This window comes from Sparus aurata, chromosome 13 (genome assembly GCF_900880675.1).
Source record: "Sparus aurata chromosome 13, fSpaAur1.1, whole genome shotgun sequence".
Lineage (NCBI taxonomy): Eukaryota > Metazoa > Chordata > Actinopteri > Spariformes > Sparidae > Sparus > Sparus aurata.
Genome location: NC_044199.1, coordinates 24901003 through 24915998, shown reverse-complemented (window position 1 = coordinate 24915998; position 14996 = coordinate 24901003). Strand labels below are relative to the sequence as shown.

Genomic DNA, 14996 nt, shown 5'->3' with positions numbered 1-14996 from the left:
TTTTTTTTTTTTTTTTATAAAGAATGGTGTTAGAAGTTGTTTGTAAGAATTAAGTAGTAACCTAACGTTTGCTAGCCTCTGCTCCAAAGCTAACAGTAAGAAGGCTAGCTAACGTCAGAAAGTTAGCTCTTGTCAATTCTTGAAATCCTGTCTTTATTATGTAAAATCCTAATCTATATAGTAACTACAGCTGTGAGATAAAATTAGTGCAGTAAAAAGGAAAACAGGAGCTGGTGGACTATGTGAGCACTGTATCAGAGAGGAGAGCCAAAAAACATAGCTAGCTAGCTTAGGACAGGTGAATCAATGCCACAAATGAGTATATAAATATTTTAAAATATTCAAAATGAAAAGGAAGAATCAAGTAAAGTACCTCATATATATAATTACATACAGTACATAAATAAAGCCTACAAGGCTAATTGCATTGAAATGCTGAACAAATCTCAGATGTGAGACATTAACGGAATAAAGAATACATCTCTAACAGCTGATAATGAAACGGCAACAAAATGTGGAGATGCTGTGGTAAACTTTATTTTTAACATTTTACAGCTGAAGCCATAGACAGTACAAAGCCTTTTAGATTCAGCCATGAGAAAGAAAAAAGCAAAGAAAAAGCCACAAAATAAACAGAGAAGTTGTAAATGGAGCGCAGGCAAAGTCAAATCAGCCACATAACTTCAAAACACCTCAGACTCAGAGACTTACAGGTGAGGTTACGATGTCACTGTGTGTGTATAGATTTACATTAAGTGATAACACACAAACAGAAAAATTGTTCAACTTATGGACAAAAAAATCAACAGTCAAAAGCCAGACTGAGTGACCGTAAACATGAAGCAATATATTCCCAGAGGAAGGTTGTAAATACAGAAATACAAAGCACACAATGATAATGTCATCTTAACCCGTCATTTAACTCCCATCACGTGTAAAGACTGTAGTTAATGAGGTGTATTGTCCAGTGTAAATCAGCTGATGTGGTGTTTGGTTCTTCACATTGTACCAAAACTAAAAATGTTTTTCTTCACTTTTCATTAGTTGTTAATGACTTGATGGATTTTTTTTTTTTTTGCAGCTGCATCAGGTGAAGACAGTGAGGAAAAAGGTTTTCTACATCAAAATTCTAAATAGAAACGGATAAAGTGGTAAATGAATATAACGAAAAACTCACCCAACACGTGTCAAAATACCCCTATCAGGGGTGTTGGATTAACTTTTGAGATTTATAGTTTGTTACTGTTAATACAGCTTTCTGATGTGTTTAACTAGCTGATATGTAATACCCTCTTCATGGTCATACCACTGATGGAAAAGTTGTAGGGACAGTATGGCTACAATTATTTTATTATTCACTATTAAGTACATGAGTACATGAATTCATTGACATTCATCTCACATTGTTGCCATAACTTCCCAGCCATTTCTAACAATCATTGTGTAGCATTATAACAAGTTTGTTTAATTGTCAATGATAGATGGACAGATTAGCCAATTAAAAATTAACATTTATCAAATTTCATATAAGTTTTTGTTTAAATTGACTACAAGACTGTAGCTATGCATAGTTATGTTTGTTAAAGGTGTTATGGTTTGACTGAAGGTTTATAAAGAAAGATCCATGGTAAGTTTGTATATCATAAAAAGGATATTACACTGACATTTTCACGTTTCCACATTATAGTGACCTGTTTTTCTTTCACTGGTGTGACAGCAATACACACCCATAAACATGTACACTTTTTTACATTAATGTAGGAGGCAAGAGAAAGTACTTTGAGGATATTTGAGTGACCCGAATGCAATGTTTCAGACTTCACAGGACATGCGGATACCCTGTAATATATCAAATGTTTGTTGATTTTATGTCATAATGATTTTCCAGTGGCATAGCTCATCATGCTCAGTGTCTATAAATAAACACCAAGGCCAGAAATGAAGGAAGCCTGTCAAACAGGTGTTATCTTGAAAGTGGTTTACAATATAAAGCACAGAGGATTCCACTGTGAAACACAAACGGTCACTCAAAGTGACTGTTTTGTTCAAGTTCAAGTTATTTTATTTGGCTTATGGTAACATCCCATCTAGAGACACTAGCTCTAATTTCAAGATTGCTTTCAAGACTGGAGCAGATGGCAAGAATTGGAACTATTGAGATGAGAAACTTGAAACCAGTAAAAGTCAGCCGCAAGTGGAAGAAAAAAGATATGCAGACGTTTTTCAACACGGGCAGAAATTCAGTTCTGTTAAGATTTGTGATGATTTACAATACACTTTACAATTTTATTTATATATATTTTTTCACTCAAATGCAAAAAAAGCTCAGATATTATACACAAGGGCAAAAAAAAAAACATTATAAAATTTCAGGCCTGTCAGAGCTTTGAAACATTCTTTTAATTTTACAGAACATATTTGTACTTTACACCAGTCTGTCTTTAAACAGCCCTCAATAAAAAATGTTGTGCATCAAAATATCAACATATGGAACATCAACATGTCGAAGCAGCAACATGGAGGAAACTGAGATTCCTGGCAGCACAATTTAAAGGCAATAAATTAGTGACTCGAGTCTTCCAGTTAAATACAGATGTAAATATTATTCTGAGAACCAGAGATGACAGTTTGTACCATGTTACAACATTCACCACATTTTTTCCAGTGTTGGTGAAATCTGCAGTTTCTCAACATGATGCAGGGGAACTCTGCTCTTCAATCGTCTTTCTGTGTCTTCGTAGTTCGTCTTAAAAGAACTGCTATAGTGAAGATTAAAAGAAAATTAAACAGTTGTATTTCTATATGTGTACTTCGCATTTGAAACTACAAAATAAAAAAATTTTGAGTCAAAATTTTGAAAATGGCTGTCCTTGAGTTTTTTTCTTTCAGTTAGCCGAGGCCATGACATTTAACTACACACATCTTGGCATTTTGGTAACCGCCACCTTTAAATCAGCTTATTTTATTGTCTTTCGACAGAAACATAGCTTATGCAGCAAAAGATAGCGTCTCTGATATATGTTGTACTTCCCGTCACTATGGATGTAATATAAGAACTGGATACTGGATTCTCGAAAGGCTGGCATTTTCATTTGAATGTAAACTGCTCACGGAGTGTATCCAACTCAAAAATAGATATGACACAGCTGTGCCCTGTAGACCATATTCACACAGCAGCCATTTTCCTAAGACGTCATGCTCAGGGTATGAAGTTCAAATAATCAAATCAAAAGGTTGATGTTGTATGCAGGGAATCTGACAGATTGTTATTATTTTACAATTCCCCAATTAATCAGCAACCGATAAGACAATAGAAAGGGACATTCTGGGGGAACTTTGGCCCGTATAACAAAGTAACACAACACATTTGATAACAAACTACTTACCGTCAGCGTAAGCTGGCTAACATTAAATAAATGAGTACAAGGTGCGCATTAACATTTGAATGTTAATGACCAGCTTTCATGTCATATCATCCAACATTATCAAACAGTAATGTTAGCCAGGAAATGGTTGAATGCTTACGTTAGCGGTTAACCAACGGATGTTTATTGGATCAAATATGTTGTTCTACCTTGAAAGATAGCCTGATATCTCTCTGAATGTTCATTATCCATTGTCTTTGAAATTGCTGGTCAATCAAGAGATGGTTGAATAATAACAATTTTTCAGATGTCGTCCATTTATACGACTTCCAACCTGAAACACAACAGTAGGACATTTAAGCTTCCCACCCTAAGAAAAATGGCTACCATGTAAATATGCGCTATGGTTGTCCATCGGAAGGAACAGGACTTCACCTCTATATTCAGCCTCTTGGTTCCTTCCGTGTTGTGTCGCCCACTGCCCATGCTCATTAGTGTTTCTACTGTTGGCCCCATTCACATGTTTCCGCTTAGCTCATAGACTTCACATCAGAATGGCGTAACGAACAAAGGGATTGCTTTTCTTGACTTTGGGAAGGTTTTAAAAATCTAAAACCTACAATGATTTAAAATTCTTTACACAAAGAGTTATAACTATGAAGGCGTCACGTAAACAGTTTCATAGACAAGTCTTTTAAATATCGGGGTCTATGGGGAAATGCTTGTTGCAGTACCAGGAGTGGCCACTGGGAGAAAACAGTGGTGCAGTATCCAGCTCTGTTAATACATCCATGGCTGTCACTTGGCAAAAGTCGTGGTATGTCTCGGTAAACACTAAAGACACACCCAGTCCTGTTACTTCTACTGCGGGTATAAGGCCTTTAAAAGATCATTGTTATCATTTAGGTCATGTTTCTTTTTAACAAGAATTCATTTCAATTTAGTATGACAGGGAACACGAGAGTGTTTTGTTTGACAGATCACACCCTATTAGGCGTCGCTCCATTCATGTAGGCTTCATGGAGGACGTGCAGGGCTAACAGGCGGGTGTCCACGACAAGGTTAAATAGAGTTGGAGGTAAACAAAAATGAACTTCTGTAAACAAACCATTCACCCTCCTGAAGCACTGCAGTTGCAACAACAAAAAGAGTCTCAATCAAGTTTTGTCGGCCAGTCCGTGTTCAGTAGGATCCTTCTCAGCGGCAAAAGTTGTCTTCTAATCACAGCACAGCTTCAGATTGTTTGACACCGCAGCTTTACAGATATGTTTACTTCCATGGTCCAGAGGAACAGGGACCAGCTCATAAGAGGATAAAACACAGGATATAACTGGGTGAAAAGTGCGAGTGTTGGATTGTAAATCCCTCTCCACCCAGTAACAGCAGAAGCAGATCCTCTTCGTTAAAGTCTTGCAGCCTTCAGTTCTTTATGGCACAAAATAAATAAACATATCCAACAAGGTATAAGCAGTTCTGCCCGATTTCTTTTTTTGGATCCCAGCTGAGTTATCTGACACACATCCAGCATATCCAGGTTTTACTCCAGCCAAAGAAAGGTGACCACGTCCGTTCTCTTCTTCATGCTCAACATCAGTTGTTATGGCAACAGGAGTAGAAATATGAGTCTTTCTTCAGGCCCAAGTCAACGCCTGTTTCTTCTGCTGAAACATAAAGAGAAACTTTTAAATGTATTCACAGCTTTGGGATCAGTTCAGGAGATAAATGTTTTACAAACTTCATGACAACACTTCATTTACCTGTCATATATTGGAAAGCAGTGCTGTTGTAATCCTCAGCAATTTTCTGGAACAACTCATCTGTTAGGAGGAAGGAGGAAGCCTGTCAGTTTTCATCAGCTCATTCATACAGAAAAATACCTGGTTCACAACACGCTCCAACTAGGCAACAGCTATTGAAGCTTGAAATGTACTCATCAAGGCTATGACAGAGTGTAAGTTATGTCGATCGGAGACAATCAGTAGAAGATGCTCTCTAAAGAGAAGTAAAATGAGTGGCAGACTCTCAGTAGGTAAAAATACACATTGGTCACCTGTGAGCAAGAGCTGTGAATGTTATGATTACAAGCTCCTGCTGATTAGATCCCGTTGTGCTTCAATATGGTCAAAGTCTGATGACATGCCTGGCTGAAGAGTCCACACTGAGGTTAAAATAACACATTGTTCTCTTAATTTACTTTATCAAATTGTCTGTTCCAGTTACGAGCACGTCATGGGCTTTGAAGGAAGACAGATATTTCTGCAATCGCCCTCTTACATCTTGGTTTGACTTCCCGTCTTTTCTAGAAGAGGTCATAGTCGTCTATGTCTCAACTTGACATATGTCTTACATTTTTGCCCAGTTTCCTTTTTCACAATCATTCAAGGGTCACAGGGTTTCCACCTGTGTATTGCAAGACTGGCAGCTCAAAAGGCAAAAGATGACTCCCTGCCAGGCCTGATCATCAGGGAATTTTAAAATGTTTTTTGCTAAAATGTGTTTCTGAAGTAGGTATTTCTTTCAGCAATAACTCAATAGGTAGGTGGTGTAAATAACATTAGTGGGTGGAGTGTGGGTCTTTGTAACAGCAAGTATGAAGGTAGCAGTATTGTTATAGACGTTAACGTAGCAGTGCAGTCTGTGTACAGTTTAGGCTACTTGTCTAAATACTCCTGAAAATTCAAGCAAAGCTCCTGTTTCTTACTCGCCTCCTGCTGATTACAGTGAAGACGGTAATCCATGGAGTTGGCGACAAGTTCGAACCTGGCTGCATTTGAGTGACAGGCCTCTGGTTCACACGGAGCTGAATTTACACGAGGTAAACCTGCTTAAATGTAGACTTTCCACTTCAACGTAGTTCATTATTTTTACTATGTATATTGTTTCAGGTCAAGTTTTTTTGCATATTTTCATTCATCAGTTTCTTTTCTGAAGAACTTACTGTATCTGCTATATTGGATTCCTCAGTTTGCTTCTGCTGAAACATACTTTCATTTTCTGTAATCAATTATATTTATTAAATATATTAAATCATCTAAATCCATCCAGATTTTCATTATCAGTATCCTGAGGTAAACACACTTCCTCTTTTGGCAGCCCATGAATGAATACAGCTGTGTAGCTGTTATTGCAGTAAACCACCCAGGTTAAATATGTTCTGCAGCTGACTGAAGGTGTGACTCACCCACATTAATTCCTGTTTTACTGGAGGTCTCAAAATGCTGCGCACCAATCTCTGTGAAGCAAACCAAAACAGGTTAAATGTCAGTCAGGCGGAGGCAAGGAAAGACATGGCAATTTCAGTCCGTGTTGCAATTCCTGCAAATCACGCACAGAGAGTGATGGGTCAGATGAGGTCAGCAGTTTGTTAATATCCTTTAACCATTTTCAAGATGCTAACAAAAACTTTGTTGATCTAATTATTCCACAGAATGGGCAGAAACAGAATCTCAGAAATGTCCATGTTAATCTTTTAACTTTTTCTCCAGGTAGAAGCATTAACACAGCTCAATTTTGAAAGTGAAACCAATGAAAAGCCTTGAACTGTTTTTTTTAATAGGGTTTCTGCAAGTGATTAACTTCTTAAGCCCTTCTCAGTGTGACACAGAATGCAATATTACTCCTGTTTCATGATAGAAAACCCAGTCAGGGTAATTCTGCCTTAAGTACATCCCAGCAGTGTAAAATAATTATTTGCCATAATATAATTAATCTAAACGATTAAATTTAGAAAACCTGGAAGCAGATTAGTGGCACAAAATGAAGGGATGATCCAATTAAGTTATTTTTATTTAAGACAATTCTTACACATGTTCTCCTGATGTGTTTTTTTGGCAATGTCTAGTGTGATGCAGCATAGTAATTTTAACCTTAACCACTTTTAGTTTCAAGGCATATAACATCTTAACATCTACCAACAGCCAGATATAAGATTTTTTTTAAAAATATGACTAACCTTTCTAAAAACTTAAACAACTTCTTCTACAAATCTACAAAAGTTATTAAGACTTTTCAAGACCTGTAGATTCTATTTAGGGCATTTTTGGGTTGTTTTTTTTTACATGCAAAGATGTGCATGAAAGATACTCAGGAGATCAAAGTATATCTGGGTAAACTAAACAAAACACAGCCAAACAATATCTGAAAGCATCACGCATATATGCACTGTAACAGAAAGTGACACTCAGCTCTGTTATCAGCTGTAGTTTAACCATCTTGTCAGACATGTTCCCAATTGATGAAGTGACATACGCTGTCAGTGAACTGTCTCACATCAGTGAGCTGACTCCCATCACACAACAACTACACTCGTCTGTTTTATCCACTATGTGAGTATAAAAAGGTAAAATATTAGAGTTTAGAGCTGAAATCCTGTGATAATGCTGACATCTTAATGAAGTCTGCATGACAGTGTACTAATGTACAGCACAGTGTGCAACTGATGCTGGACATTAGTAACAGCTGACTTTTTCCATCAAACAAGCCTCTGTAGATTATATTTACATGCACACATACCAGTCATGAACAGTGACAGAAAGGCAGATTTACATCAGTGAGACTGACAAATTACCTTCAGCAAAGTCCTGAGCGTCGTGGTAGTCGATTTGGCGCACACTCCGATCTGCTTCAACCAGGTCGTTCTTAGTGCCGCACAGATAAATCTTACAGTGCTGGATACACGACACAGACATACAACAACAAAGTACAACACAAGCTCAACATATAACTTTGAATTTTTTCATTTCAACTATCTCGCTGAGTCCACTTAGATCTACCGCTATACAATGCATGCAGTTAGGCTAAATGTTTACAAATGCATCATTTAAACTGTTCATTATTTTTGTTGAAATAGTCATCAAACTGCACAGTCATCCATGTTAAGTACTGAAAAACAAACTTGTCATATACTGTTGAGCTGAGTGTGGAGCCTCAATACTATTTTTGGGTATGGACTGAAATGTGTCTGCTGGACTCAAATGTCTGATCAGATTCGGAAGCTTTTTTCCCTCAGTTATTGATCAGATATTGTCAAGTTATTATTATATTGTTATTATTTCTTGGATAACGCTAATATAATTATAATAATTGCTAATCTTGCATCAAGTTGTGTTTAGACGACATTTAACTTTTAGTTTAGTTTGGCTTAGTCTGCTAAAAATAATAAAACACCAAAATAACCTTAAGATATCTCTACCAAAACTTAGATATTCAATGGTAAATGGTATCCAAACCCTGTCATATGTAAATTACCACCAGTTTTATGAAATAAAGAGATCTTATCACTCACATTTACTGCTCCTAGAAATTTGTTTTTTTGACTACAGCTTCTTTGAAAAATATGTATTATGTAAGAATTGGCTAAAAAAATATGGGGCAGAATATCACCAGACTAACCGCTAACTGCTGATAACTGTCGCTGCTGTTAGCTAGTTAGCTCAATTAGCAGTGTAGCCAGCAGTACTATTATCTGACTCATGTCTGCCTGGACTGGAAGCTTGGAAACCACCAGGGGAGTGTTGATGTTTATACCACGCGCACCTGCGCTTTGGAGCACTAGTGCGGGGGTTTTCAGGCTGGAGGCCGGGGGTGACTCATGCTGCACTAGCCAGTTAGCATGCTAACACCATAGACTGCTCTGGCATCACCTCCAGGTTCACATTCTGTTGATAATTCCTTTCTTTCGAACAACAATTCCTACATATTGCACCTTTAACTGGGAAGAAGCTATATAATGAGAGTGTTAACATTAATTAGAAACGTTCTCTTACTTCTTCGCAGTTCTGCAGCTCCTTCACCCAGAAACGGGCTCGCTGGAAGCTGCTGCTGTCAGTCAGATCTGAAAGACAAAAATGATAAAACAAACACTTTTAGTAGATTTTTGTGTGTAGATTTTTAGTATTTCACAAACATCTCCATGTTTTCCTTTGGATATATTCACAAACACAACCATGCATTCATAGCACAAGAAGAATAACAGACACTGGCATCCGCAACATCAAACTATCAGCTCTAAATATCTCAGTAATTTTTCCAAATAACCCATCAAATCACTGTGCAGGAAAACAAACAAACAATCAAGATAGAAGGTAAAAAAGAAAATGGCCCTGCTGACTTGAATAAAACATGACAGCAGTGTGAGTAATCCACTGGGAAATGCCATCAGCTTTTTCCTCAGAGACAAAGTTCCCCAATGTGGAACAAAGAAACAGAGACGTGAGAACCATTCAGAAAAGTCTGCACACAGCAAGTGGGCACTGTGGGCAGATAGTACTCCATGTTCCAAAGTTATGGAGAAACTCTCAGTCCAATCATACTGTGGTTGTTTTTGATTGAAATCTTGAACCACAGCTGCTGTTTTGACATCAGTGGAAGAATTCAGTAAATGATTGCATATTTCTTTAAAAACTAAGTTATATAATGTATCATGCGTGATTTCTTTGTATTCCCCACAGTAACTGTGTTTACATTCTTCTGTTGACATTGTGGTAGAGGGCGACAATGGGAGGGTTCGCATTGTCATGTTTACATTATTGTGTTTACAGTGGAGATGGTTTTGCCAGATTACTGTTACTGGAAAGGGGCAACCTGCTTCGATTTGTCTTCACTATCAGCAATTTCTACCAGCATCACTTAAAAACCAGCAGCCAATGTAATCAATCACAGCTCTTCAGGTCTCCACGTAGCCACTGTAAGCCTGATACTGAGTTACATTTTAACCTGTAGCCAGTGTGTTCCCCATTCTGTCTTACAACCATGATTTTTTTGCGGTGTTGTTGCTGAAACACATACTGCATACGGTCAAAATACTGTCATCATCATTGGAGAAGAAAGCAAGAGTTTTGGATTAAGAGCAGTGCACTTTGAGACCATCAGAGCCCACTGCATCTTTATATACAATATTTGTATACAACCCTGTGTTGTGTAATGACAAATAAATTACCTCGTACATTATATCTTAGGTCCATGTTCTGTATTTGTAGACGGATTTTGGGATCCTCCCATAAAAAGGACTTTCACTTTCCTATTAAAAATATCAAATTTCATATTGTTTTGGACAGATATTATTAACTTATCTGTGGAATTAAAGTTGGAAGCAGATAGTAAAAAAAACTCCCAGAATCTTAATGATGGAATCTAAAGTCCACCAAGAACTAACTAGAATCGTCAGGTTTGGGAAAAGTCATTCTCATCCCGAAGTGCTGCTGATTTTCTCATCCCGAAGTGCTGCTAAAGAAAAACCTGGTACAGTGGCTTTCTTGGCATGAAAGGCCAGAAAAGACATTTAAACTGCTTAGACTGAGCAGAGTCCAGATTATCTGCAAGCTTGAGAAAAGTCAGCTAAAATATCACTGTAAGCCAAAACCAGACACTGATGATAGCTCACTAACAAGTTGACAGCATCTATTAAGAAAATTCACTGATGCAGATCAGTGGCACAATGTTCAGCTCCCTGTTAAAAACAGCACAAAAAGCAACTTTTGCATTTGTGCCTTAAGTTCTGTATGAGGTAAAGTTCTTCATCTAAAGTTATTTATCCCAGGATGAAATTCACAGCAGCAGCAGAACCCAAACGAATCATATGGTTTTAAAGAACAGTGAAAACAAACAAAAGTAAACAAGTCTGCTATTTTAAGCTTGCAAATGCAAACTGCAGTATGATGTGCAAAATCAACGATAAATCATCCAGCTGTTCTCCAAATATGGCTGCAAAGGGTTGAGTCACAACACCCCAAAGCTCTCTGACAAGATGATCAGGAACAATGTAGATTTACCATAGCAGACGATGGCTGCCCGGGCTCCTCTGTAGTAGATTCGGCTCATCGCTTCGTAGCGCTCTGATCCGGCTGTGTCCTGAGAGAGACAGAGGAAAGAGAAACTTGGGTTCATCGACAGTGAAAGTACACCGGCTGAAATAATGAAGGACTGAAGAAACCACAATGCTAACTGCTTCCTGCTCCAGTTTCTCCTCACTGCTTCACAGTTTACTCAAATTTACAGTCATTGTTTTTCTTCTATTACTGTCTCCTATACAAATCTTTCATTTTTGGTCGAATGTATCCTTCATTATACTGCTGTTTGTTAATCTTTGGGTAGAGTTTTGTTTCCTGGAGAAGAAGAGTTTCCTCCAGATAAACCATCCTGCACTCTGCTGTCGGCTGATTCAACTGTTTGCTGCTTTTAAAAGGCGTGCAGATGTGGATTGCAGGAGCTGATGTGATGTGACTGGATATCAGGCTTTCAGATCTGTGCTCTATAGCACACACATTCATAGTCAACTCACCCATATTCCTAGGGTAATCACTTTCTCTCCCACCTGGATTGGTTTGGCAACAAAAGCAGCACCGATAGTCTGTGAGGAAGAGAAAACAAGCACAGCAAGGCATCAGTCCCTGTACACTGGACAGTCTCAGTCTGAATACTGTTCCTTTATGTTGTCCTACACCAACATGGAGCTTCTGCTGAAATCCTGAACTGCAACTGATATTGCACACAAAAGCAACAAATGTATTCCAACACATCATGCAGTTTACTTTGGTTGGAGTATCAAAATCACTGGGAATAAAACACATGTGAGAAATTGCTCCAAAGCTGAACTCCATTCATACTTACTTCATGCAACTGTGAAGTTATGAAGATATCATGGTGTATCATTCTTTATCTGGACACGAGAGACGCATGTCTGAACAGCTTCAATGTTAATATGTACGATTTTAACAAAAATGCTTGTCTAATGCAGCGTCTGCTTAAAGAAACATACCGAAACATTGATGCATTCCGTGTTTCTATCAGTGCTTTTATGCTTTAAGACGAGCACAGAGTCAAGCCTTATTAGAACAACCTCCCCGCGGCTAAATATATAAATAATGCCTTTCATCCAGGCAGCAGGTGGGGAGGAAATCAGCAACAGGCTGATATGGAAATCAAAAACCGAACAGATGACACTCACGTTCTGGTACGGGCCCACCAAGAAGCGATGATGAACGTATCTCTCCACCAGGCTGGTCTTCCCCACACTCTCCTTTCCCAGCATCACCACTTTGGCATCCACACGCATTGCACTCATAGTAAGTGGGTTCGGAGAAGCCCAGGAAGAGACCGCAGCAGAGCAAACAGGAGGTGGGGGGATTAATTTACAAGGATGCTCAGTGTGCTGTTTGGAAAGAAGACAGGACAGGATGCACAACAAATGAGAGGGTGCAAAACTGAATTAATAAATAGAATTTCCCTTTTTTGAGAAACTGAAAGTCATACTTGATTCTTTTTTTTATCATTATTTTAGAATAATCATAAACCTGACCTTACCACATTCTAAACTTTTCTGGAATTGCTTACAAATTGTTTTACTTCCTCTTGTCTATATATGTAGTGTCTGTTGTGTCCACATAAAACTCATGTATTTCTACACTACACAGCCACAATTTAGTCTTCCTTTTAAAATATAAATAAGGGCTGCCATGAAGGAGTATGCCAAAACTAAAAGCACTAGCACCAAGTACATCCAGTTAAGTCTTAAATATCTAGATTCTAACCAACAGTAGAAAAACCCAAAGTATTCTCCCTATGAAGATATGAATATAAAAAGGCCTAATTACTTGACAAATTACTAAAATAACACTGCCACTGTCTTGATAACAGTGTTGTTTAAAGTACCCAAAGTCATTCTTGAGTAAAGTAAAGATATTGTGTTTAATATTACTTTTTAGTTGTCTTTTTTTAACTTTGGTAAAAGTGACTCATACCAATGGTACATGAGTAAAAATCTATACATATCCAATATCAAATGCACAAAAACAAATGCACGAGTCAAAGCCAAGTATACATATATTTAAAAGGTATGTTTATATTGTAAAATGTGGGTTGACCCATAGAGACCCAATACTAATCTCTTTCAAAACTGAATAAACAAGCTGTTCTCAGAGGTAAACAAGATCCAGAACACTGGCAGAAGCTAGGACGGTGGCAGGGTCTGCCAAATATAAACAAGGTAAGACAGCATGAGACTGTGTTGTCCTTTGAGGTCAGTTTGTTTATTCAATTAAAAAAGAAAGACAGTTTGTTTGTTTAGGTATTAAAAAAACAGTCAATGAAGATCTTTCTCTTCTCATTAAAATATATACCCCAGAACTACACATTGTGCCTTTTACAAGTGAAGTATGTGCTTTCAAAATGGAAATACTCAAGTATAATTCCTTTTTTGAGTAAATGCACTTAGTTATACTCCATCCCTGCTGGATAATGACTACTAAAATTTTGTGATCAAAATGATGACGATGATACTGTAAATGGAGGACTAAATTATAAAGCAGAAGGCACTGGCTTACAGTGAATTTAAATAAAAAGAAATCTGTTCGATTTCAGTGTAGCTTGTCGCACCTCGAGGTTAAACTTTTACAAGATGAAGCTACAGTTAAGTGTTGCTGACCCCGCAAATTGTTGTACTTTATCCAAAACAACCTCCTAAAACAAAATACACGTTTTGTAAAATAAGCCATGTGTCGTTTAGTTACTTTAGCGGGACAAACATGACAGAGCTGAAACAGCAGCCTCACATGAGCTAATCAGGGTTCGAGATCTCAGCTAACCTAGCTAACTTCAGCACCATATAAAAAACACTCAAAACTCACCTGGTAGCTAGCTCGTTTAAAAAAACACTTCTTAACATCTGATCTTCTCCAAGCAGTGACAAAACTGGGCTGTCACTGCGTGCCTGCAGAAACTGTTATAAAGTACAGACTGTCTCAGCCAAAGCGCTTGTCATCTCTGCCCTGCCTTGCTTAGCACCGGCTGCTGTTTGGATACGGAGTGGCAGCTAGCTGCGGCAACGTTACTAACACTGTTGCGCAATGCCTGAAATAAAGCGCCCAGCCGTCTGTTTGCTAGATAAAATTACAGGAAGAGAAAGTAACCGGTCGACATCGTTTCTAGTTGAGGGAAGCTTTGTTTTCTGGACATAAATCCAGCTCGTATTAATGAGGGGAGAAAATCACCATCTGAGCTTTGTTTGTTTGGGTGGGAACCAAAGAGGTGTCGGCGTCCGTTTCCAGAACACGGAAGTGCCCGAATTACGCGAGACAATCACCGGATGTAGGGGACCAATAACATTTTATGTGTCAGAGGGGATGTTTATTTTATTATTATTATCATCATTATTATTATTCTGTACATGTTTTTGCAGATTGTTTCCATACTACTGCCTTCTCTTGATTTACAGAAATATCTTTTAGCAATGGTTGAAGAAGATGTCACTCTACACAAAGATTGATATTTTAACTATTATTTCAGCAAAAAACCCATCCACAAAATAAAATGGCTTGAAATATTGCCCTCCTGTCACTCTTTTAAAGTTACAGATTTGAAATCATATTTGAAAAAACAGAAATTGGCAAAAGTAATTAGGCTATTTAGACATTTCAAATGTACTCTATTCAATGAGCACTCCTCTTAAATCTAAATTGTGTTTTATATTATTATGTTTGCTGATGTGTGGTTGTGCTGAAAATGGACTGGAATTTTTAACTTCAGATAAATAGAAATGGAATATAGGAATATAAATAGTTTGTATGTATTTGAAGTTCTTGAATAATACATGTTTTGGCAAGATATCTATAATTTTATTTCCCTTTACATTGATGC

The 14996-nt window shown here is 37.7% G+C and overlaps 1 protein-coding gene across 2 annotated transcripts; it reads right to left on the bottom strand.

Annotated features, from left to right (window-relative positions):
- Positions 1 to 1939: 1939 nt before the first annotated feature.
- Positions 1940 to 14418, bottom strand: rab24 (RAB24, member RAS oncogene family). Of its 2 annotated transcripts, none has more exons than XM_030437069.1 (9): positions 13988 to 14418; positions 12310 to 12513; positions 11644 to 11712; positions 11135 to 11213; positions 9131 to 9198; positions 7933 to 8032; positions 6547 to 6597; positions 5123 to 5182; positions 1940 to 5026 (listed from the first exon to the last, which is right to left on the bottom strand). In XM_030437069.1, exons 2-9 carry the CDS (start codon positions 12424 to 12426, stop codon positions 4956 to 4958), a joined length of 615 nt encoding a protein of 204 aa, XP_030292929.1. In that variant the 5' UTR covers positions 12427 to 12513; positions 13988 to 14418; the 3' UTR covers positions 1940 to 4955. The 2 variants fall into 2 exon arrangements, with proteins under 2 accessions (XP_030292929.1, XP_030292930.1); XM_030437070.1 differs by having other exon boundaries at positions 1940 to 5023.
- Positions 14419 to 14996: the final 578 nt, after the last annotated feature.

Bases quoted from the DNA above. Each gene is read 5' to 3' on its own strand.
- rab24 (XM_030437069.1), bottom strand. From the start codon at position 12,426: ATGAGTGCAATGCGTGTGGATGCCAAAGTGGTGATGCTGGGAAAGGAG. The intron at 11,713-12,309 runs GTGAGTGTCATC...TCTTCCTCACAG, and splicing joins TGGTGGGCCCGTACCAGAAC to ACTATCGGTGCTGCTTTTGT. The intron at 8,033-9,130 runs GTAAGAGAACGT...TCGTGTATCCAG, and splicing joins AGCTGCAGAACTGCGAAGAA to CACTGTAAGATTTATCTGTG.